The sequence below is a fragment of the Mustela lutreola genome, chromosome 8 (assembly GCF_030435805.1).
Source record: "Mustela lutreola isolate mMusLut2 chromosome 8, mMusLut2.pri, whole genome shotgun sequence".
In the NCBI taxonomy this organism is placed as follows: Eukaryota; Metazoa; Chordata; class Mammalia; order Carnivora; family Mustelidae; genus Mustela; species Mustela lutreola.
This window is the reverse complement of record NC_081297.1, coordinates 70,598,801-70,621,960: the sequence shown is the minus strand read 5'-3', so window position 1 is coordinate 70,621,960 and position 23,160 is coordinate 70,598,801. Positions and strand designations below refer to the sequence as shown.

Below are 23,160 nucleotides of genomic sequence, written 5' to 3'. Positions count from 1 at the left end.
CCCTGCTCAGTGGGGAGTCTGCTTCTCCCTCTCCCCCTACTTGTGCTCTCTCGCATGCTTACTATCTCAAATAAATAAATAAATAAAATCTTAAAAAAAAAAAACTATATTGTTATGGATTGCATACCCGTGTTCCCCCCAAAATTCATATGTTGAAATCTTAACCTCCAGTGAGATGATATTTAGAGGTGAGGACACTGACACATGACCTTTTTAATTAGGTCATGAGGATAGAGCTCTCATGAATGGAATTAGTTTCCTTATAAGAAAAGAACATGGAGCTAGCTCCCTCTCTTTCCATCACATGAGAATACAAGAAGAAGATAAGGCTGGTGCCCTGATCTCAGGCTTCCAGCCTCTAGCACTCTAAGAAATAAACTTCTGTTATTTAAAAGTCACCAAGTCTGGTTCTTTGTCATAGACCCAAAGTGACTACAACAAATAAGTATAATTACTGTGTCAGAATATGTAACCAAGTCTTTCTCTTCATATTTATTTTAATGAAAGAATATTATAATCACTGATACACACGTAAGAGCCAAATGGTCTGAAAAATGGTATAAAGTTAAAGAAAAGAAAGGAGAAAACCAAACAACTAAAAGATAGAAAATAAAACCAACAAAAAAGCTTTAAGAGTATGTCAGATTTCCATTCACATTACTGAAGGGATTGTGGGATGCAGGTCTTCCAGTGCTAAACCAGCAAAGTTCCAAAACAAACTGTTTACCTAGGACTGGATCTGATTTTTGCCCAGAAGCTCTTTCTGATTTTGAGATGCTTCTGCTGTCTGGTGAGGCTGGGAATAAGAAATAAATTTACTTCAAACCCAGCAAGTCTTGGTTCCTTTATACATAACAATTCATTTTTTAGTTATCTCAGTTTCTGAAGGCCTGGGCCAAGACAATGACATGGCATCACTTCCCCAGGAAGAGAAAATTGTAAATTACTCTGCAACCTTAAAGACACTGGTCAGGGGATAAACATGCTCTCACAAAGAAAACACTGGGTCCAGATCGTTTCTTGAAAGCTAAGAATTTTTCATGCTCACTTTATAAGTATTTCTCATAACAATTTTTATTTCAAATTTAGAAAAATAGTATCAAATAATACTCTAGAATAACCAAAAAAGCTTTAAGTACGTCTTCAAATTATTTAGGACTGGATATAACAAAAGTTACTAGAAGTCAAAGTTAAAACCCTCTAAAACAAAACTTCAAAGACTTTTTTTTTTTTTAAACTTCAAAGACTTATTTGCAGAATTAAAGTTGGCTAAAGTTAAAATCATTCTTTTTTTTTTTTTTTTTAAAGATTTTATTTATTTATTTATTTATTTGTCAGAGAGAGAGAGAGAGCGCGAGCGAGAGCGAGCACAGGCAGACAGAGTGGAAGGCAGAGTCAGAGGGAGAAGCAGGCTCCCTGCGGAGCAAGGAGCTCGATATGGGACTCGATCCCAGGACGCTGGGATCATGACCTGAGCTGAAGGCAGCTGCTTAACCAACTGAGCCACCCAGGCGTCCCAAGTTAAAATCATTCTTAATGGAGATTTTATAATAGGCAGTTGTACATTCATAAATTCCAAATGAAAGATGGGCAATAAATGCTATCAGAATCCAGAGAAACTCTCTCTCCTTTGTTTAAGGAATATCATTTAATAGCAATTTTTTGAGGGAGGAAAAAGTTTAGGTAGGTCTAGGAAAAAAGGAAAAAACCCATCATATAAAGAATATTCAATCACAAATAAACGTGAATTTAGAAAATCTTTCATTGGAAGTCATTTTCCTGACCATAGGCATAATAGTGATTTAAAAACCAGTTTTGCTTATTTGTTTTCCTTTGGAGAGGAATAAAATTGTGTAAAAATGTCTTTGTGGTCAAGATCTTAGATCAGTGTTTCTCAGTGTTAGCTGTAGAGTAAAGTCACCTAGGGAGTTTTTAAAAAATACTAATAACCAAAGCTGCATTCCCAAATGTTCCTATTTGATTGGTTTGGGGGTAGGGACTGACTGCTGAGATTGCCTAGAAGCACTCCAGATTGAGGATTACTAGTTTAGATCAGGGGTTGTCAGACTACTAACGGCCCAGAAGTCAAATGTGGCCAACACTTGTTTTTATAAATAAAGTTTTACTGGGACACAACCATGCTCATTCATTTATGTATCGTCTATGGCTGCTTCCACACAAGGGCAGAAGAGTGGTTGCAACAGAGGCCATATGCCTACAAAGCCAAAATTATTTATTATCTGGTTCTTTACAGAGAAAGCTTGCTAACCCAAACATAGTCTAGATGATCAGACTGAAGGTTATGGCATATTGAGATGCCTGGAAAATGTCACTTTTATATTTTAAATAGTTATTATTGTAAGACATAATAAAATGTGTATGATTTACCATTTGTATGCATTGAAAAAAAATTCACAATTAGATTGAAAAGAAAAAAAAGATTGTGCATAATTCTGTTAAGTAATATATTTAATTAACAAAAAGTTCTGGAAAAAAATCACTGAACAAAATTTCCTCCCAAATTAATCCCTTTGCCTAAAATACTATTCTAGGGGCGCCTGGGTGGCTCAGTGGGTTAAAGCCTCTGCCTTCAACTCAGGTCATGATCCCAGGGTCCTGGGATCGAGCCCTTATCAGGCTCCCTGCTCAGCAGGGAGCCTGCTTCCTCCTCTCTCTCTGCCTACTTGTGATCTCTGTCAAATGAATAAATAAAAAAACTAAAATAAATAAATAAATAAAATAAAATACTATTCCATATGGCACATGCTAAAAAAACAAACACACAAACAACAAAAAACACCTCTCTTCTTATGCAGATAGATTCCCCCCATAACTCTATTTTTAAAATTACATTAAAATTTTTTTTAATACAAAAAATGTACTAAGAAGAAAATTAATAATAAGCCAAAGTGCCCTAATTATCATTTTTTAAAAATAATGACATGCATATAAAAAGAAAAGATACAAAAGAAAAAAGTTTCCCTTTTTGTCTCAACATAAAGATAAGGCCTACAAAGATTTTCCTGTTACACTATTTTAAAATTGAGTTTTCTTACCTTAACATTTTCTATTGCCTCCAAAATTCTTTCTCTCAGGTTTGCAGAGTCATTTATTTGGCTTCTTAAATTTCTGATGATAATATCAAAGTGATTTCCTTTGAGCTGACCGAGTCTAAGGGAATCATCTACAGATCGAATATTAAACACATTCATTCTTTTCTTTTCAATTTCTTTTTCAATATTTTTCAACCTATAAATGATAAATCATATAGACTTGTTAAATATTACACTTAAAAATTAATATAAGGTTTAAATGACAGTTGCCAGACAACTACTTTTATCAGAACACTAAAATTTTTTTTGAAATTCAAAAGGTAATGCTATTTCAACAAATGTGCACTAAAAAAAAATTACTCTAGGATTATATTCACAAAGTTATTTTATGAACTGAACAATTCAATCATTTATAATCTGCCACTTCCCAAAGTTTCTGTATTAAAACTACCTATTTTTCAGTATAAATTTAAGACGTAACATTATTTAGAAGATAATCATATTAAGGCAGAATGTGCTGCTCAATAAGCCCTTAATCAATTAATTACTATTGACAGGAGGTTAACATGCTCCTACTTAATATGCTCCTAGTGAGTTTTTAACCTCACATTTATTTATTTGATGCAATGAGAAAGTAAAGTTCTAGCTTATAAAGTAATGTCAGATTACCTTTCTGGAGTCACTTTTCTAACAACCATTGCTTGATAGGTGATGGCTTTCTTGTCTTTTAGGCCTGCATAACTAAAATCTGAAGGAATCACACCAAGTTTGATAGCTAAAAATCCAAGTGCTTCAAACATTTCCAGATTTTCTTTCCGTAGGGTAAAGGCTGAAACAAACAAAAATCCCAGATTATACACACACACACACACACACACAGAGCTACATCAACTACTTCTTAGTAGACTAATAGATCTAATAGATTAATATAATGAATCAAATTATTAATGTAGCCATTTTTTAACAAGATATAAAATCAGTGTTTTAGATTTCAGCAGTCATTTGAAAAATGCTAATTGGCTCAGAAAATACTTATTGAAAAAACATCTAAATTCCTTAATTTGGCATTTTTATCTGAACTCAGTCTCCCTTTTCAGTCTCTGCATGTATATGCTGTATGACACAGAGAATGTCTCAGAATCTGTGGGTGGATTTAGAGCCTTCCACAGCTTTGTACTTTCACACATTTGAATCCTCTGTTTAAAATGTGTTCCTTCCATTTTACTGGCCATACTTGTGTTTATTCTTCATGATCCAACAGCAGCAGCAGTTCTCCCTTAAGTTCTTCCCAGGTTCCCAAGACTGAATGCTCCTAAAGCAGGGATCATGTTTGTTGTCTCAACTGTTATACCCATAGCCTAACACACAGCAAATAATTGCTGAATGGATAAATAAACTCCACAAGGTTGATTACACAAGCTTGCATGTCTCCACAAGTTGTCATTATCAATACCATGACACATGCCACCATGCATTATAATTTCTCTCTTTATGTTTGCTCACCCCATAAACTGGGAGCTTCAGGAGTTTCAGAGATAAAAATAGCATTTGCTTTGTGGTAGGTGTTTAAAAACAGCGTGGGAGTTAGATTGTGAAGGTAGGGAGAAGGAACAAGCCCAGTACCAACTACCACCAAAGAAATTCCTCAATATGCTGGCCTATATACCTGCCAGCATTGATAGTAACAAAATACCTCAAGTCACCGTTCACCGTATTTACTTATAAGATACATCAAACTACTGCCCTCTTCCCTCAAACCATGAAAACAAATGCAAGTTTTTTTTCTGTAACTGTCATCAGCAGCTACAAGGGTTTCCCTGAATAGTGAATACTCTAGGAAAGATGAACATTAAACATAAATGTGATTCAGGAAGTAGAAAGATGTGAAATGTATGTATATATCTATCCATCCATTTATGAATAAATAAAATAGCTAAACATAGTATCACATTTTAGAATATCATAAGTTGCTTAAAAGAATGGGGAAGATCTATATATTTATATCTTCATATGAATAATCTCTAAAAACAAAAATAGTAGGTTAAAAAATATAGATAGTGCATATAATTTGTGGGAAAAGTAAAAATCTACAATGCGATGTATATTTTCAATGTTTTAATTTCTACAAGAAAAATATTTTAAACTTAAGTGTTTAAAAATTGTTAAAGTATAAACAAACAGCTATAACTTCTGAAGAATATTCAAGCACTATCCATTACTTTCTAGATTTATTTTTACTACCAGGGCCACTATTTTTTGTACTTTCATACAGCTCCCCAGATTTCTCCAAATGTTCTATTACAGCCATGATAAGTTAAATGCACATGATCTCTGTTATTCTTTTTTTTTTTTAGATAAACATATAATGTATTTTTATCCCCAGGGGTACAGGTCTGTGAATCGCCAGGTTTACACAATTCACAGCACTCACCATAGCACATACCCTCCCTCAATGTCCATAATAAAACCCCTCCCCCCAGCAACCCTCAGTTTGTTTTGTGAGATTAAGAGTCACTTATGGTTTGTCTCCCTCCCAATCCCATCTTGTTTCATTTATTCTTCTCCTACCCCCCTTAATCTGTTATTCGTAAAGAACTGATAAAAGAGGTACAAGAAAGGAGACAATCATATAAGCTAATTCTGTGTGCAAAATCACAATTTGTTCTTTCCACTTTTGGGTATCCTAACCAAATAAATACAAATATAAACATCTGATTCCAGGACAGCTGTTTTTATGACTTACTTCAAATGAAATTTTTAAAAAATTTATTCATTTGAGAGAGATACAGAGAGAGACAGAGCACAAGAAGGGGGAGAGGCAGAGGGAGAGAGAGAAGCAGACTCCCTGCTGAGCAGGGAACCCAACATGGGGCTCAATCCCAGGACCTGGAGATCATGACCCAAGCCAAAGTCAGATGCTTAACCATCTGAGCCACCCAGGTGCCCCAATAAAATGAAATTAAAAGCCCATTCGTAAAATGTAGAGAAATTATAACCTCGAGATATTTCAGCTTTTTGTTTTAAGATTTAATCACAAACTTGAAATAAAATGATTTCAGAAGATGTGCTGGCTAAAGATATAATGGTCAATAAAATAAAAATGATCCTTGCCTTGGAAGCATTTAGTCTTAGGAGGCTGCAAACAATTTGAGGAAGTGTTGCTGTTCTAGGGGTTTGAAGAACGAAAAGAAGTATGGCAAACAATCAAAGCATTAAGATCAAAATATCAAATATTTCAGTATTGGTAGGATTTGTGGGACCCTATTATTTTATGGGGCCTATAATATCCTCCCTTTCCCAAATACATACCTGTGTAAAGGTGAGTTTTATTCTTTTGATTCAATCAAAACAAAAAATTCCAAAAGACTGAATGTAAGAACAGATATTAGAATCGAGCTGACTTTTATTAAGGCAGATATTAGAAAGATTTGCAGAATTGTAAAATAATACCTCTTGTCACTAATTTTTTAGTTGAAAAATATGGTTATTTTTCATGTTACTAGTAATAGGTTTCTTTAAACTAGTTCATTATTTTTAGATTTTCTGGGGTTTTTAAATTGAAGTATAACTAACACACAATATTACTTTAGTTTCACATGTACAACATGGTGGTTCGACAATTTCTCTAGTTTAAAAGGTTAGAAATCAATAGGTCATAACCACACAAACAAAAGTTGTTTGGGGTATACAGTAACTTATAAGAGCTATACTCTTCAGGTGTCCGAGAACCAAATGTTTGAGAGTCAATTAAGAATAATGTGAAAAAATATAGTAGTTCCTCAAATATATCAAATCTGTGGAACTAGACAGAAGTCACTAAAATATCTTAAGAGTCAAAGAAATGTTAAGCAAGCTCAGCCATGCAGGAAGGAACCTCCAGATTGTCTGAAATTATATAATTTGTTGCTGGTTAGCTTCAGTGCATAAGGATTTTTTTTAATTGGGGATTATCTAGAACTTAGAATATTTAGGAGAATCAAATCCATGATTTTGGTATTTGTGTTAATAAATCTGTGTCTTATATATGTGGAATGTTTAAGAGAATGAGACTTACCTAATTCCGATTATAAATGCATATAAATTTATATAATTATAAATTATAAATGGAAATCAAATTATAAATTGATTTAAATTTGTCTTCTTACATTGAAATCTCACTAAGTTAGTAAATAACATGGGAATACACAGGAAAACTTAAAGGCCACCAAATTTATACTTTTAATTTATAAGATTTATAATGTTTTCTGATTACTTGGAAAAAGCGAAGTGCTTTAAAAAAAGAAAATGAACTATACTAAACTTTAAAATTCAATTTCCACTTGTAGCCATATTGGAATAATCAGTACTAGATACGACCTCCCATTATAAACAGATAGCTAGACAAAACATATGGAACACCTGTTTGTAGCCACTGGAGAACAGGCAGCACAGAACTATGATTCAAAAAGAAAAGGAAAACAGGAAGTGAGCCTAAAATACTGTGCGTTTTTGTTTGTTTTGCCTAGATAGTTTCTAGACCATAGCACAGGGAAAAAGAATCCAGGTAGAACACAGCATTTATGCTGAATTAAAAGGGTTACAGGTTAGAGCTCAGGAAGGCTGAGTGATCAGGAATCAATAGGGCAGAGTTCTAGATAAGATGAAGCTCTGTAGGCAGAAGTCCAGAAATCTGCATAGGTGATCCCTTGAGGTATCTGCTTATTAGTGATCTGCACATGCCTAAGATCAACTGCTATATACCATTTATCTAATATTGCATAATAAGTCACCCCAAACCTTAGTGGCTTATAATGTTCACTTATCCCTCACAGTGCCTGTGGGACAGGAATTCAAGAGCACCTTAGTTTGGTGGTTTGAGCTCAGGCTCTCCCACGAAGTTGCAGTTAGATGTTGCTGGGGCTATAGTTATTAAAAAGCCTGACAGGAGCTGGAAAATCTATTTCCAAAGGGTCTCACTCTCATGGCTGACAAACGTGCTGACTGCTGACCAGAGGCCTCAGTTCTCCAATGGACTGCCTGGATATCCTCACAGTATATTAGCCAGCTTACCCCACAGTGAGCAAGCCAAGAAATAGGCAAAAAGTAGAATGCTTTTTATGACCTAGCCTTAGATGTTACACACCATCACTTCTGCCATATTCTACTGGCCACAAAAGGCATTTGTGTGAATACCAGAAGAGCACTGAAAATCTACTTGGGATTGACAACAATGATCCATCTTCTGGCACTAATACTATTAGTCCCACTACACACACCCCAAATTCAAAATATACTCTCTTTCTGTCAAATAAATGTACTTAATACCATTAAACTGTACATTTAATAGTGGTTAAAATGGCAAATTCTGTTATGTATATTTTCTAACAATAAAAATAAGTTTTTTTAAGTGTTCTACTTTTTAGATAGGTATATTTGTTAAGAATTTTTAAAAAATGTGTTATTTTGTTCTTACAAAAGGTTGGCCTGTGCAAAATATGGGCAAGGCATACTTTACCTTGGTCTTTTTCTTTGTTCTTAGACTTGTAGATACCCCAATATCTCCATACAATTCTCTGGTGAACCATCAATTCCTCCCCTTAATAAATCCACCGAATTATTCATAGTTTTTATAAAACTAATTTAAACTAATGCATAAAAAGTTTCCACAATTTTTTAGTTCAATAATTCAAATTAATACAGTGAGAATTTCAAGCAGTATAAAATCTATAACTGCTTGAATCCCTTATCAGCAACTCTCCTTTCCACATTGAAAGCTACTTTTGCTTTTCCTTCAAATAGATTTATCTGTTACCATTTACTGCATGCCTCATGTGTCAAGTGCTGTACTAGCAGCTTTCTCATGAATAAGGCAAATCACACACCAGACAAAATTTCAGGACAGAAGACATCCACATTTGAATAATTATATATATTAAAATTTTTCATTAATTATTTCATTTAATAGTTAGAATATCATTGTGAATTTACCATTACCCCATTTTAAAAGTACAACCAAGGGCGCCTGGGTGGCTCAGTGGGTTAAGCCGCTGCCTTCGGCTCAGGTCCTGGGATCGAGTCCCGCATCGGGCTCTCTGCTCAGCAGGGAGCCTGCTTCCTTGTCTCTCTCTCTCTCTCTGCCTATTTGCGATCTCTCTCTGTCAAATAAATAAATAAATAATCTTTAAAAAAAATAAAAGTACAACCAAATGTTACAAATTATTAAGTTCCTTGCCCATGGTATTATTTTTTTTTTCATTTTTCCATTTGTGGAAATTAGTCTTAAAGAAATTAAAAAGTTCATAGACCTTTTTTATGAACTGAAGTCATAATATAAAATAAAACCCACAGAGATTCAAGGTCCAATCTCTTCATTTATACCAGAGTCCCTACATTATATAATCCTGTTTCTGTGCCTCATATAATCTGTGTGAATTTGTGTTGCTGCTTTTATCTTAAAAGCATTGCTATATAAGGCCAATATTTCTGATGAACACAGAGGCAGAGATCCTGAACAATATCCTAGCAAGCCAAATCCAAAAAAAATTTGGAAAAAAAAATTATTCACCAATCAAGTGGGATTTATTCCTGGGTTGCAAGGATGGTTAAAAATTTGCAAACCAATCAATGTGATACATAACATCAATAAGAAAAACCATGTGATCATTTCAATAGACACAGAAAAAGCATTTGCCATAGTACAACATCCATTCATGATAAAAATCCTCAAAAACGTACGTGTAGAAAGAACACACTTCAACACAAAAAAGGCCATATATGAAAAACCCCCAGCTAACTTCATTTTTCCCCTATTTTATTTTATTTTATTCCAGTGTTCCAAAATTCACTGTTTATGCACCACTCTAGTGCTCCAGGCAATACGTACCCTCCATAATACCCACCACCAGGCACACCCATTTTTTATGAGAAAGAACTGAGAGTTCTCTAAGGTCAGGCACGAGACAAGGATGTCCACTCTCACCACTTTTATTCAACATAGTACTAGAAGTCCCAGCCACAGCAATCAAAGATGGAAAGAAATAAAAGGCATCCAAATTAAGGAAAAAGTAAAACCTTCACTATTCGCAGATGGCATGATACTATACATAGAAAACCTGAAAGACTTTATCAAAAACCTGCTAGAACTCATAAATGGATTCACTGAAGTCACGGGATACAAAATCAATGCACAGACATCTGTAGCATTCCTACGCACTAATAATGAAGCAGTAGAAAGAGAAATTAAGAAAACAATCTCACTGACAAGTGCACTAAATAATAAAATCTTAAAAAAAAAAAAAAGATACCTGTGAATAAACCTAACTGAAGAGATGAAAGACCTATATTCTGAAAACTATAAAATGCTTTCTTTCTGAAAGAAATTGAAGATGACACAGAGAGATGGAAAGACATCCTGTGTTCATGGACTATAAAAACAAACATTGTTAATATGTCTATACTACAAAGCAATCTGCACATTTAATGAAATCCCTATCAAGATATCAATAGCATTTTTCACAGAACTAATCCTAAAATTTGTATGGAACCACAAATGACCCTGAATAGCCAATACAATCTTGAAAAACAAAACTGGAGGCATCACAATTCCAAACTTCAAGTTATATTACAAAGCTGAAGCAATCAACCCAGTAGGGTACTGACACAAAAACAGACACATAGATCAATGGAATGGAAAAGAAAATCCAGAAATGAACCCACAATTATATGGTCAACTAATCTTCAACAAAGCAGGAAAGCATATCTAATGGGAAAAAGACAATCTCTTCAACAAGTGGTGTTGGGGAAACTGGACCACTTTGTTACACCATACACAAAAATAAATTCAAAATAGATGAAAGACCTAAATGTTAGACCTGGAAGCATAAAAATCCAGGAAAGAGCATAGGCAATAATTCTCTGACACCAACTGTAGCAACTTTTTTTGTAGATAGGTCCCCTCAGGTAAGGGAAACAAAAGCAAAAACAAACTACAGGCACTACGCCATAATAAAAATCTTCTACACAGCAAAGGAAATAATCAAAAAACTAAAAGGTAACCTATAGAATTGGAGGAGATATTTGCAAATGATATATCTGATAAAGGTTTAGTATCCACAATATATAAACTCAACTTCCAGAAAAAGTTGTTGCTACAACTCAACATCCAGAAAACAAATAATCCAATTTAACAATGTGCAGAAGACACAAACAGACATTTCTCCAAAGAAGACAAACAGATGCCTGCCTGGGTTGCTCAGTCTGTTAAGCATCCAACTCTTGATCTCTGCTCAGGTGCTGGTCTCAAGGTCATGAGTTGAAGCCCTGCATTAGGCTCCAGCCTGGGTGTGGAAATTATTAAAAAAAAAAAATGGATTATGGACATTGGGGAAGGTATGTGCTATGGTGAGTGCTGTGAAATGTGTAAACCTGGCAATTCACAGACCTGGACCCCTAGGGCTAATAACACATTATATGTTAATAAAAAATTAAAAAGTTTTTTTTAAAAAAGGGAAGGAAAAAGAAGAAGACAACATACAGCTGGCCAACAGACACATGAAAAGATGAAAGATGTTCACCATCACTTATCATCAGGGAAATGCAAATCAAAACTACAATGATATATCACCTCACACCTGTCAGAATAGCTGAAGTCAACAATACAAGAAACAACAGGTGTTGGCAAGCATGTGGAGAAAAAGGAACACTCTTGCACTATTAGAACAGCCACTGTGGAAAACAGTATGGAGTTTCCTCAGAGTTAAGAATAAAACTTCCCTATAATCCAGCAATCTCACTACTGGGTATTTACCCAAAGATTACAAAAATACTAATTCAAAGGGATACATGCACCTCTACATTTATAGCTGCAATATTTATGCTTCCAAGATATGGAAGCAACCCAAGTGTCCACTGATGGATTGATGAATGGATAAACAAGTTGCATATACATAAAATGGAATATTACTCAGCAGGAAAGAAAGAATGGAATCTTGCCATTTCCAATGACATGGATGGTGCTAGAATAATGCTAAGTGAAATAAGCCAGTCAGAGAAAGACACATACCATATGATTTCATTCATATGTGGAATTTAAGAAACAAATGAGCAAAGGGGGGAAAACAGAGAGACAAATGAAGAAACACTCTTAACTATAGAGAACAAACTGCTGGTTACCAGAGGGAAGGTAGGTGACGGGGATGGGTGAAATACGTGATGGGAATTAAGGAGTACACTCGTCATGATGAGCATTGGGTGATTAAAATAAAAACTTAAAAAATAAATAAAATAATGTGTTTAACCAGGAAAAAAAATTAAAAAGCTTTGCTCTATCTATAAAACAAGACCATCTGAAACACTTCCTATTCTTCATGTAGGATACAGACCAATTAAACCTGATCAGCCAAACTTGTAGAGTAAGATTTCATCAGTTCCTTCCAGGCCTAAGGATTGAATATATCTGCTAAACAGTGATTTTCAAAATGTGGTCCCCGGGCTGAGCAGAAAAAGTGTCACCTTGGGCATTTCTGAAAGCCCTGCCCCAAACCTTATAAACCAGAAACTCTGAGAATACAGCTCAGAAATCTGTTTAACAAGCCCTTTTCGTGATTTTTAATGCATGTTAAAGCTTGAGAACCTCCTCTCTAAAAGAGTGACAAAGAAGGAGCTCCTTGAAAGGAGGTTCTCTGCCTTGCATGGTGAAGTTCATTTGTTTAGATAACAAGGTGTTCTCTTCACTTTCCCAAGCACAGCAGACATGCTCTACTTATCTGAGTATTTAATTTTAATTAAAATAACTTCTAAAAAATGAAATCAAGATTTATCTCCAATAAAACTTATTAAACACAAAATAACTCCTTCAACCTTGTACATTTGTGACTATGCTAATTATAAGCATCTGTGCTAACCATACTTTGATCAATAAGGTTAATTCTTAAAATTAGTGTAATTCGGAAGGCTTTATCTTCCACTAAAAACCACACCCAAATATTTTTTCTGACACCCCTCTGGTTAAGTCTATTTAATTCATTTGAAATTATTAATCTTTCACACTATTTTAACTAACTTTATCAAAGAAAATGGTAATGATTTATTACATTACCTGTATATATAACTTTTTGATCCCGGCATTCAAAAAGAGACCTTTTCCTGTGCTTGTGTGTTTTTTCCCGAAATCTTACTGTAATCACTACATTTGGATTACCAGCATTATAACTAAGTTCGGGGAAAGATTTGGTTTCTACAAGGTTTCCAAACTTTTTGTTGATAAAATGATGGACTGCTTTTCTGTGGTCTTTGTTTGTATCAGGTTTAAAGGTAAATTTGGAATTTTCTTTCTTTGCATCCAAATATTTAAAGAAGTCCGATGCTTCTTCTTCAGATACCAAGTGACAGAGTTCCTTAAACTCAAGATTTGGTTTTACAACAATCTCACTGTTTCTACCAACAGTTATTAAAAAGGGGAATTTCTGCCTAATAGCACTATGCAAAATAGCCCTCTGGTTTTTGTCAAGGATTCTGCCCAGTGAGAATTCAGGAGATGATCCAATTAGCTCAGTTTTAGAATTCCACTTCTCTTTTATATCGCAGGCAAAGTGATTCAGTAATTCGTTAGTTTTTTCATCTAACAAGTTGCCTAAAACGTGAACTTTTTCTTCTTCACTTTTGGAAGTTCCATCACTGATAGTATCTTCCTTTTCTGAAGGAGACTGATCATTGTGGTCATCATCAGAGCACCCAGTGAAAGTACTGAATTCTTGGTTCCTTCCCTCTTTAAAGGATAAATTTTGAAAATCAAGTTTTGTCTTTTTGGCAAAATTATTTGGCTCAGGTTGTATTTTACTAATCAGCTCATTGGTGGCCTTATTAACTAACTGTCCCTGTTCATCAATCTCTATAACAACAAAGTCACTTGGTAAGCTTTTTATAGTGCCATGAAATCCAACATGATCAGTAATGAAACGCAAGGAACTAAACCTGATCCTAAAATCTGTATCCTCTTCCATTCTTAAATAACAATGCCTACAAAAGAAACAAAGAGGCAGTCAGTTACCAGAAAGAAAAGTTATGGATAACAATAAAGAAATATACTTGTAGGATTTTTCTTTCTCCCTTTCAATCATGAGTCCCCTTAAAAGGCATTAGCAATTTATTTCTATATGTTATGTGTATTTTCACTCTTCTATACCAAGATGAATTAACAGGTAAACTTTTCTGTTATAAATGATGATTTGCAACTTCATTCTTCACCCACTCCAAGTTTCCATCTATATCCCGGATTGAAATGGATCAGTTTCAAGTTTACTTTAAAAATAACCACTTGTAGGCCCACAAAGAGACCAGAACATAGGACTGAAAGTTATTTGTCTAAATCCCATCCTTGAAAATTTCCAGCTAATTCCAGAGAATATGTGGCTAGATTTTTATATATTAGGGGTTAGAGATGAGAGAAAGGACTAGAAGACAGGAAGAAATAGTCCAAATTGATAGATAAATGAAGTTCTAAAAACCAGCTTGCAACTTGATTATGCTTCAAAACACACTTAAATTAATCATGAGCCTTAAACTTTCTTGAAAACCTAGTTCCAGACTTTTACAGATACAAACTTTTGATGTTGATCCACAGGAAAATTCCAACTGTCCTACTGGCATCAGAGAGAAGAACACTTCACAAATCTTAAGCAGTAGGTAAGAGAATAATCCTCTGAAAAAGCCTTTATTCACTCTTCACACAGCCTACAGTTACCATACCAGACAGTGCTATATCAAAGATAAAATACCCAGGGACCACATACTATTCACATACTAATGACCTCTCTAGGTAACTCATCATCTTCTGGACCTTCATCCCATTTCTAAAATGTATTCTACTAATCTGAACCAATTTAGTAAAGCGCCCCATGCATCATGTCACATGGAAATCACAGCAAAGTCTCTATATCCTAATTTCCTAGACTACATAAGGATATATTTATTTTCCTCTGTTCCTTAATTTCCTGCATAGCCTCCTCAGTTTCTTGCCGTAACTGAAACCTAGTTATTTCCCCATGATGCTGCTTCTCTAGTCCTCTCAAGTGAAGGCTATTCTTCCTTTCACACCTACTTAACTTAGGACCTGGAGGAAGTAAATATTTTCTGTTTGCCACTTCTGCAAACTATTTCTCACTCCTTTACCTCCCCCAAATCCCAACGCCTTTGAAGTTCATGGGATCAGATCAGGCTTTGTCATCTGCTATCATCTTCTCTTTGGTCTCCAGACGACTCCTCTTCATTCACAGATGATTTTAACAACTCCCTCAATGTCTTCCCATCCAGCATGACTTCCATGTCCATCCATATGCATCATCTGTTTAACACCACAGTCCCTCTGTTCCTTGATCTCCACTTCAAGTCACTTTTACTTCATCTTGGTCATAACCTTGACTTTCTCAACACCAAAAATTACATCAAGTTTAAGCGTCTGGCTCTCTGATTACTCTTGCTGTCCTTCCATCATTTATCACTCCCATCTTAGAAATTCTTACATATTGTGAAGGTCTCGAATCTGCCTCTACTTAACTAGTCCACTATTGCCTATTTTCCACATGGCCAGAACGATAATTTGAAAGGTAAGTTAAATCATATCACAACCCTCTTTAAGACCTCTAATCATATTGATAATGAAATCTAAATTACTTACCTTGGCTTCCAGAGACCGCTAAGATTCTGGACTCTATCTGTTCTCCAAATTTATCTTGTACCCTTTCCCATTACGCACTATACTCCAATTACAATGGCTTTCTTCAATTCCTTGTGTTAACTGTTGCCGCTGATTAAATTAGTAATTCCTCAGTCACAACTCAGAAAGGTTGTCTCTGACTGATATAAAGGAACCAACGGATCACTTTCACTTATGATAACCAGAGAAAGCATAATACAAGGGACCATTTAAGTCCTCCAAACAATTCAAGACATAGAAATAAGGTAGAGACATATCCTAAGTACATACAAACCAAATATGCAATGTGTTAGGGAAAACTAAACAGCCCAGATACATGAACAATAGGAGGAAAAGTTTTGTAGTACAGTTCTGGAAAATACAGCTAGGATTAGAACCAAAATGCTAGACAGTGAATGCCCAACCAAGAACTTGGAATGTGTCAAGTGGTCAACATATAGCTACTGGAGGTGTTTGAGTAGAAAAAACGACACAGTCCAAAAAGACGTTACAGTAAGATGAATGACGGCACTGAGCAGATCAATGTGATGAAGTCCAAGAGCTGGAAAGCAGTCATCGAGAGCAGTTTTAGGACTGTCCTAGTAAAGAATAATGATGTACTCTTTCCCCAGTAGAAGGAAGAGGATATAAAGACCTTCTAAGCTACTGGGTTAGCTAGAACACCTTGGGAAGAACGTAATGTTCAGGGAATTACAACTGAGCATCTTAGTAATACAAAGAGTGGAACTGAGCTGGAGGGAGGCTAGAAGCCCACGTGGAGTTTAACACAAATAGGCAGTATTCCTAGACAGCAGACTTCTTGACGAGGGTGCGGGGCGGAGACGAGTGGCTGACCCAAGATTGGGGAATCGTTGGTTGGGGGCAGATTCTGCGGAGATGTTAGAAAGGCAGCAGGTAGCGCTTTTCCCCTCCTGCTCTTCCTTCAAATGCCAACGCTCCACTGCAGTCAGGCCTATTGGCTTTCCGCCACCAAGTCGCAGAACTAGTCTCTGGCGGGGTTGCCTTCTGGCGCATCCAAAGTACCCCGAGCACAACCAGTGTCTCCACCTGCTTCTCCCTCCACAGCCCCCGCCTGCCCCAACGCTGATACTAGCTCACGTCGCCTCCCTCTTTCGGGCAAAAAGTCGGGGGTCCCAAGGCTAATCTTGTCATTGCCCCGCACACAGCCCCTATGCAAAGCAAGAAGCTCTATGGGTCTACCTCGCGTCCAAGTTAAGGAATTCCTGGGCACAACGCTGCGCGCATGTCCGGAAGTCCTAAATTACTTCGTCTGCGACAGCGGCGTATTTAAAGGGGCAGGCTCCCACTTAAAGAGGAGCCTTACGCGAGACCTGGAATTTCTCCCGCTGCAGAGCCGCCTGGCGGCGTGCAGAGGAGGTACGGGGCGGGGACTGGGGCGGGGACTGGGGCGGGGACTAATATTTTGGGCCCACCCCGTTCCGGTGCTCTCGCAGGCCGGGTTTCTTCCGCAGCCGGCTGAGCGGGGGCGGTGCCCCGGCCGCCCTGGCGCCCCGCTACTGGGCAGGTAAGGAATTCCCGCCATGCGCGTCTTCTTCACTGGGCGTCCGCGGCCCGCGCTCGGGTCTCCATCCCTGTGCCCCCGAGTTGTTGAAGGACGGTTTCGGAAGAAAAACCGCCTTCTGTCTTCAAAATGAGAAAAGTTAGAGAGGAAGTAGGGGGTGTGGGCACAGTTTGCTCCCGGGTGCGTTGGGTGGGTTCCCGCGAGGATCAGTTCATCCGACCTGAGGAGGAAGCCAGGGCTTGGAGAGGCGGCTCCGAGTCCTTCTGGGGCTCAGTCCCACCTCGCGTCAAGGTTTTTCGCAACTCCGGGGCGGTGTGTGGCGGGAACCGGTTGACGAAATGAATTTCTTGCCCTGAGAACCAGGAAGTAAGGCCGGCTCCGGGCCCAGATGCTCGTCGCGTGGAAGGCGTTCTGGGCCTCCGCGAGGTTCCGGGCCTCCGCGAGGTTCCGGGCCTCCGCGAGGTTCCGGGCCTCCGCGAGGTTCCGGGCCTCCGCGAGGTTCCGGGCCTCCGCGAGGTTCCGCGCCTCCGCGAGGTTCCGCGCCTCCGCGAGGTTCCGCGCCCCCGCGAGGTTCCGCGCCCCCGCGAGGTTCCGCGCCCCCGCGAGGTTCCGCGCCCCCGCGAGGTTCCGCGCCCCCGCGAGGTTCCGCGCAGCTTGTCACTCTGGCTTCCACGTTCCCGGAAATCGGAAAGTGGAGAGGGGGGTAAGGATCGGTCCGTACATTGTCAGATGGGGAAAGCATTGCCCGACTGCCTGGAGCAGGAGAGACAGCACAGGGGTTATAAAGAGACCCTGAGAAAGGGAGAGATCATTTGGGAACCAGAGCTCTGTTCCTGCCCGAAAAAAAAACCTGTCTGCCCCAGGAGCCCTAAAGAGGAGAGCATATTCAAGTCGGCCTTTTTCCTGTCTGGGGGTCATCCTGGAAAAGATCTATCAGAAAGTTCCTATGTCTTTTACGCTCTCATGTTGAACGTGCATTTGAAGTTTGCTTTCTACCTCTACCTCTCCAGGGCAAGCTCCTGATCTTGCGGGCTAGACCTGCTCCATCCACAGCCTTCTCCATCCAAGTACCTGTCCAGAATCGTTCAGGCCAGAAACCTTGGCGCAGCCTCCTCACCCTTCATTTCTGCACACGGGATTCTATTTGCTCTTCTCGGGAAACTGCCTAGCATCCTGGGACTGCCCCTTCCCTGCGACCGTTCTGGTCCAAGCCGCCAGCGCCTCCCGCCTGGATCCCGCCAGCGCCTCCCGCCTGGATCGCTGGTGTCCTCTGCTATTGGTCTCTTCCTGTTTCTCTGCTTAGTCTAGTATCCTTTACTCCCAGCAGCAGCCCGGGTGTCTTTTCTAAGACCTGAGTATAGAGCATCTCTCTCCTATTCTGGAAGCCTCCGCCGTCTTCTCACTCAGCGGATACACAAAATCAATACAAAAGCTCTAAAGCTTTAGGAGACCTGGTGCCTTACCGGTCTCATCTAATCTGCCACTTTCCTGCACCTTCCTCCCCAGACTTACTGTCTCCCTGCTGTTCTCAGTGAACCCACTTAAAGACTTTTATGTTTTTAGTATTCCTTTTACCGAAAACTTCGCCCACAGATATCCCAGTGTCTGACTTGCCCAGTTTTTTTTAAAAGATTTTATTTATTTATTTGACAAACAGAGATCACAAGTAGGCAGAGAGGCAGGCAGAGAGAGAGGAAGGGAAGCAGGCTCCCCGCTGAGCAGAGAGCCCTATGTGGGGCTCAATCCCAGGACCCTGAGATCATGTCCTGAGCCAAAGGCAGCGGCTTAACCCACTGAGTCACCCGGGCACTCAACTTTCCCAATTCTTGAGACCCCTAATCACAGGGGACTTTCACACTGAGGCTTTCTCTGACTACCCTGTTTTAAAGTGAAACTCCTCTGTTTATTTTTGTCCACTCCATTGGCATCATCTAGCCTAGTACAGAGTTTATTGGCTTATTGCCTGTCTTCGTGTATTAGAATATAAGTTCCATGAGTTCGGTTTTTCTTTTTTTCCTTGTTTTCCTAGTGCTTTATCTCCAAGAACTTGAATCAATATCCAGCACAAAGTGGACACTCAGTAAATATTTGATTTATTTCAATATTCAATATTTCAGAATATTGAAAAACAATGTTTTTATGTTTTTAATACATCCAAACATTATATATATATATGAAAGATTTTATTTATTTATCTGACAGAGATTACAAGTAGACAGAGAGAGAGAGGGAGGGGGAAGCAGGCTCACTGCTGAGCAGAGAGCCCAATGTGGGGCTCAAACCCAGGACCCTGAGATCATGACCTGAGCCAAAGGCAGAGGCTTTAACCCACTGAGCCACCCAGGCACCCCTATATATTTTTTTAATATATCCAAAGCAAGGGCACCTGGGTGGCTCAGTCATTAAGTGTATGCTTTCGGCTTAGGTCCTGATCCCGGGGTTGAGCCCCACATTGGGCTCCCTGCTCCACTGGAAGCCTTCTTCTCCCTTTCCTACTCCCTCTGCTTGTGTTCCCTCTCACACTGTCTCTCTCTGTCAAATAAAATCTTTAAAAATATATATATATGTATATATACATATATATATATATATATATATATATATATATTCCAAAGCATTTTAAATTACTTAGAGTGAATTAAATCCATGCTTGAGAATTATGTATTATTTTTAATATACAGCATACCAACACATATCCTAGTTTGAAAAGGGCAGCCCTATGTAATTTAATAGGTCCAAAAGTGTCACCAGCTTTTGCCCATAATGCTGGTACTGAGTTGTCCAGAAATAAAGATAATGGTTATCTAGCATATTTCACTTAAGAAAGCATGGGAATGTGTATTTTAGGGAGGTTATAAATATATTAAAAATGCTGTGCTTAATAAAATAAGACTGCTGCTACCTGAAAAGCTTAACTATATTGTCAGACCTCTTATTTCTGCTCTGTCAGTAGCCCCTCACTGCTATTCTGAAAACTGAGCTTTAATACAAATCTGCACATTTCTTTTCTTTTAAAAAAAATGTTATATAAGAATAAGTTTGCCATAAAATAATTATTCCAACATTTTTTAAAAATCACCTAATAAGTGATAGGCGCTTTGCATTTGTTGGTTTAAAATCTTACAGCAAGTCTTAGGTATTATCATCTCTGTTTTACAGATAAGAAAACAAGATCCAAGGAAATTCAGTTATTAAGTCTGGTCATAATGGGTTTGTGGAAGAGCTTCATTAGAACCCAGGCCCATGCAAATTCTTCCTCCCCTCTATACTCTCTTCCTCTGATCAGAGTGCTAATGAATCAGTCTTAAAACTTCATTAATTCATTTGACAAAAATCTTTTATTTCCCATTTGGGGCACAGTACTTTGTCTTTTTGAGAACATCTATATGAGTAAGAAGTATTGATTTCCACAAGGAAACATTTGTTTTAGTATATTTCTCAGTTATCATCTTATCTTTGTTCTTGTCTGAGTTGTCTTATTTGAAAATGTGAATGGTCACCATGAGAATTAATGGCATGAGAAAAGTCATAAAGATGTTTATGTATTTGTAAGCGATATATCTTTTTCTACTTATATTAATCCTAAGCACACTAATTTTTAAAATTTTAGTTAATTTTATTTTATTTTCAGTGTCCCGAAGTTCATTGTTTATGCACCACACCCAGTGTTCCATGCAGTACGTGCCCTTTATAATACCCACCACCAGGCTTACCCCTCCACTGTCCCCCTCCAAAACCCTCAGTTCGTTTCTCAGAGTCCACAGTCTCTTGTGGTTTGTCTCCCCCTCCAATTTCTCCCAACTCACTTCTCTTCTCCATGTCCCAGTGTCTTGAATGCTTTGAAAGAAGTGATACATTTCATTTTTTCTCTACAGTAACTTATTTTTTTTATTGAAAATGCAGAAAGCAAGTGAAAACAAAACTTTCCTAAAAATCACCATCAAGAGATAATCACTGTTAATGTTTTAGTGCATATTCTTCCAGATGTGTGTGTGTGACATATGAATGTGTGTTTAAAGTAAAATTTTAAATTCTGAGATTTAGAACTTACAGACATATAGAGAGAGAGGAGTTGTCAGAGGCTTTCCTTTTTTTTTTTTTTTTTTTTGGTAGCCCTATGCTGTCCCCTCTGCTAGAAATCTGTGTTTAGGAAAGGTACTGAATTTATTCCTGGTCCTAAGACAGACACTTTTTTTTAATTTATTTTTTATTTTCAGCATAACAGTATTCATTATTTTTGCACCACACCCAGTGCTCCATGCAATCCATGCCCTCTATAATACCCACCACCTGGTACCCCGACCTCCCACCGCCCGCCCCTTCAAAATCCTCAGATTGTTTTTCAGAGTCCATAGTCTCTCATGGTTCACCTCCCCTTCCAAATTCCCCAAACTCCCTTCTCCTCTCTAACTCCCCATGTCCTCCATGCTATTTGTTATGCTCCACAAATAAGTGAAACCATATGATAATTGACTCTCTGCTTGACTTATTTCACTCAGCATAATCTCTTCCAGTCCCTTCCATGTTGCTACAAAAGTTGGGTATTCGTACTTTCTGATGGAGGCATAATACTCCATAGTGTATATGGACCACATCTTCCTATCCATTCTTCCGTTGAAGGGCATCTTGGTTCTTTTCACATTCTTTTCACATTTTGGTGACCATGGACATTGCTGCTATAAGCATTGGGGTACAGATGGCCCTTCTTTTCACTAAGACAGACTTTTTATTCTCAATTTTTTGTAATTTAGTTCTAGCCTTTAGGATTACCAAGCAGTCCTCCTTCTACTAGTTTTGTCAATCACATTGTACTTCTTAAAATGGAGAGAAATCTGAGTAAATAAAGAAAAATAATGTGAATGGAGCCACTGCAAAGTCTATAGGCAGATATAGTTTCTTAATTTAAAAAAAAAAAAGTCTTTCTCTCACTCAACACAATATTTTAAGTAGTTACTAAAGCCCAATTTGGTTGGGTCTCTGCTTAGGAGAACACACCATCTAAAAGAGAAGGCAGACACATAAACAGTAAAATATGTTAATCATTATACTAGAAGAATGACTGGTGACAGTTTGGAGCAAAAGATATGACTCTCAGGGAAAGCCAACAGTGCCTTTTGCATTGAGCTTAAAGAAATCATAGGCATTTGCCCAGTGACCCTCAAGGTGATTGGGCAGTTCTTTTACCTAGCACTAGGTGACCTCACCTCCTGCTTCACCAAGAAAATAACATTGCGTGGGAGTTCTCCCTCTCCCTTCAAATATGTCTGTATCCAAACCCCTCTTTCTAGATTTGGAAGAAAAATTTTCCTTCAGTTCAAGGCTGACATCTTTACATATACTCTGTTCACTATCCCTTTTGTATCCTCAACCAAGCTTAACTCTTAAAACAAATCCTAAACCAGGAGTTTTAAGGGCGTGGTTGGGGTCCCCAAGTCTCTTTCAAGAGATTCATAGAGTCAAAATCACTTATGGGTAAAAGATTCATTCAGAGTACAGAATTCAGAGATTCATTCAGATTTTAATGAAACAAAGTTCATTGATACAGTTTCAGATTTCACATTGCAGCTGTTAGGAAATTCTCTTTTATCAAGTTTCACTATAGTGTCAAAGGACAAGTATCTACTACTTTGTGAAAAGAGTATTAAAATTCCATTTCCAACTCTATGGATTTTCTTCATATGTGTCATCCAAATCAGTATAATGCAGCAGAGTAAATGCAAAAACAAATATGAGAATCCAGCTGTCTTCTATTAAGCTGAATATTAAAGAGATTAGCAAAACTATAAAATAATGTCACTCTTCTTTTTATTTTGGAGAATGTAGTTATTTTTATCAAAATATATTATGTATGCTAACATGTAGTATATTCCTTATTTTTAATCAGTTAGTGAATA

General features: G+C 37.8%; 2 protein-coding genes across 9 annotated transcripts in view; one reads left to right on the top strand and one right to left on the bottom strand.

Moving 5' to 3' along the window:
• PUS7L (pseudouridine synthase 7 like) overlaps positions 1 to 17,768 on the bottom strand; it is a 30,464-nt gene extending 12,696 nt beyond the window's left edge. The window contains exons 1-5 of one of the 6 annotated variants that reach the window (XM_059185596.1): positions 16,945 to 17,036; positions 15,706 to 15,884; positions 13,129 to 14,048; positions 3,723 to 3,882; positions 3,057 to 3,249 (exon numbers count right to left, since the gene is read on the bottom strand). In XM_059185596.1, coding sequence (XP_059041579.1) covers positions 3,057 to 3,249; positions 3,723 to 3,882; positions 13,129 to 14,032 — 1,257 coding nt within the window. In that variant the 5' untranslated portion in view covers positions 14,033 to 14,048; positions 15,706 to 15,884; positions 16,945 to 17,036. Of the gene's footprint in view, positions 1 to 3,056; positions 3,250 to 3,722; positions 3,883 to 13,128; positions 14,049 to 15,705; positions 17,037 to 17,177 lie in introns of those variants that run through there. The other 5 variants (XM_059185594.1, XM_059185595.1, XM_059185597.1 and 2 more) reach the window with 5 other exon arrangements.
• IRAK4 (interleukin 1 receptor associated kinase 4) overlaps positions 17,154 to 23,160 on the top strand; it is a 52,377-nt gene continuing 46,370 nt past the window's right edge. The window contains exon 1 of one of the 3 annotated variants that reach the window (XM_059185603.1): positions 17,154 to 17,269. The gene's annotated coding sequence lies outside the window, so the exon portion shown is untranslated. Of the gene's footprint in view, positions 17,270 to 18,344; positions 18,546 to 23,160 lie in introns of those variants that run through there. The other 2 variants (XM_059185601.1, XM_059185602.1) reach the window with 2 other exon arrangements.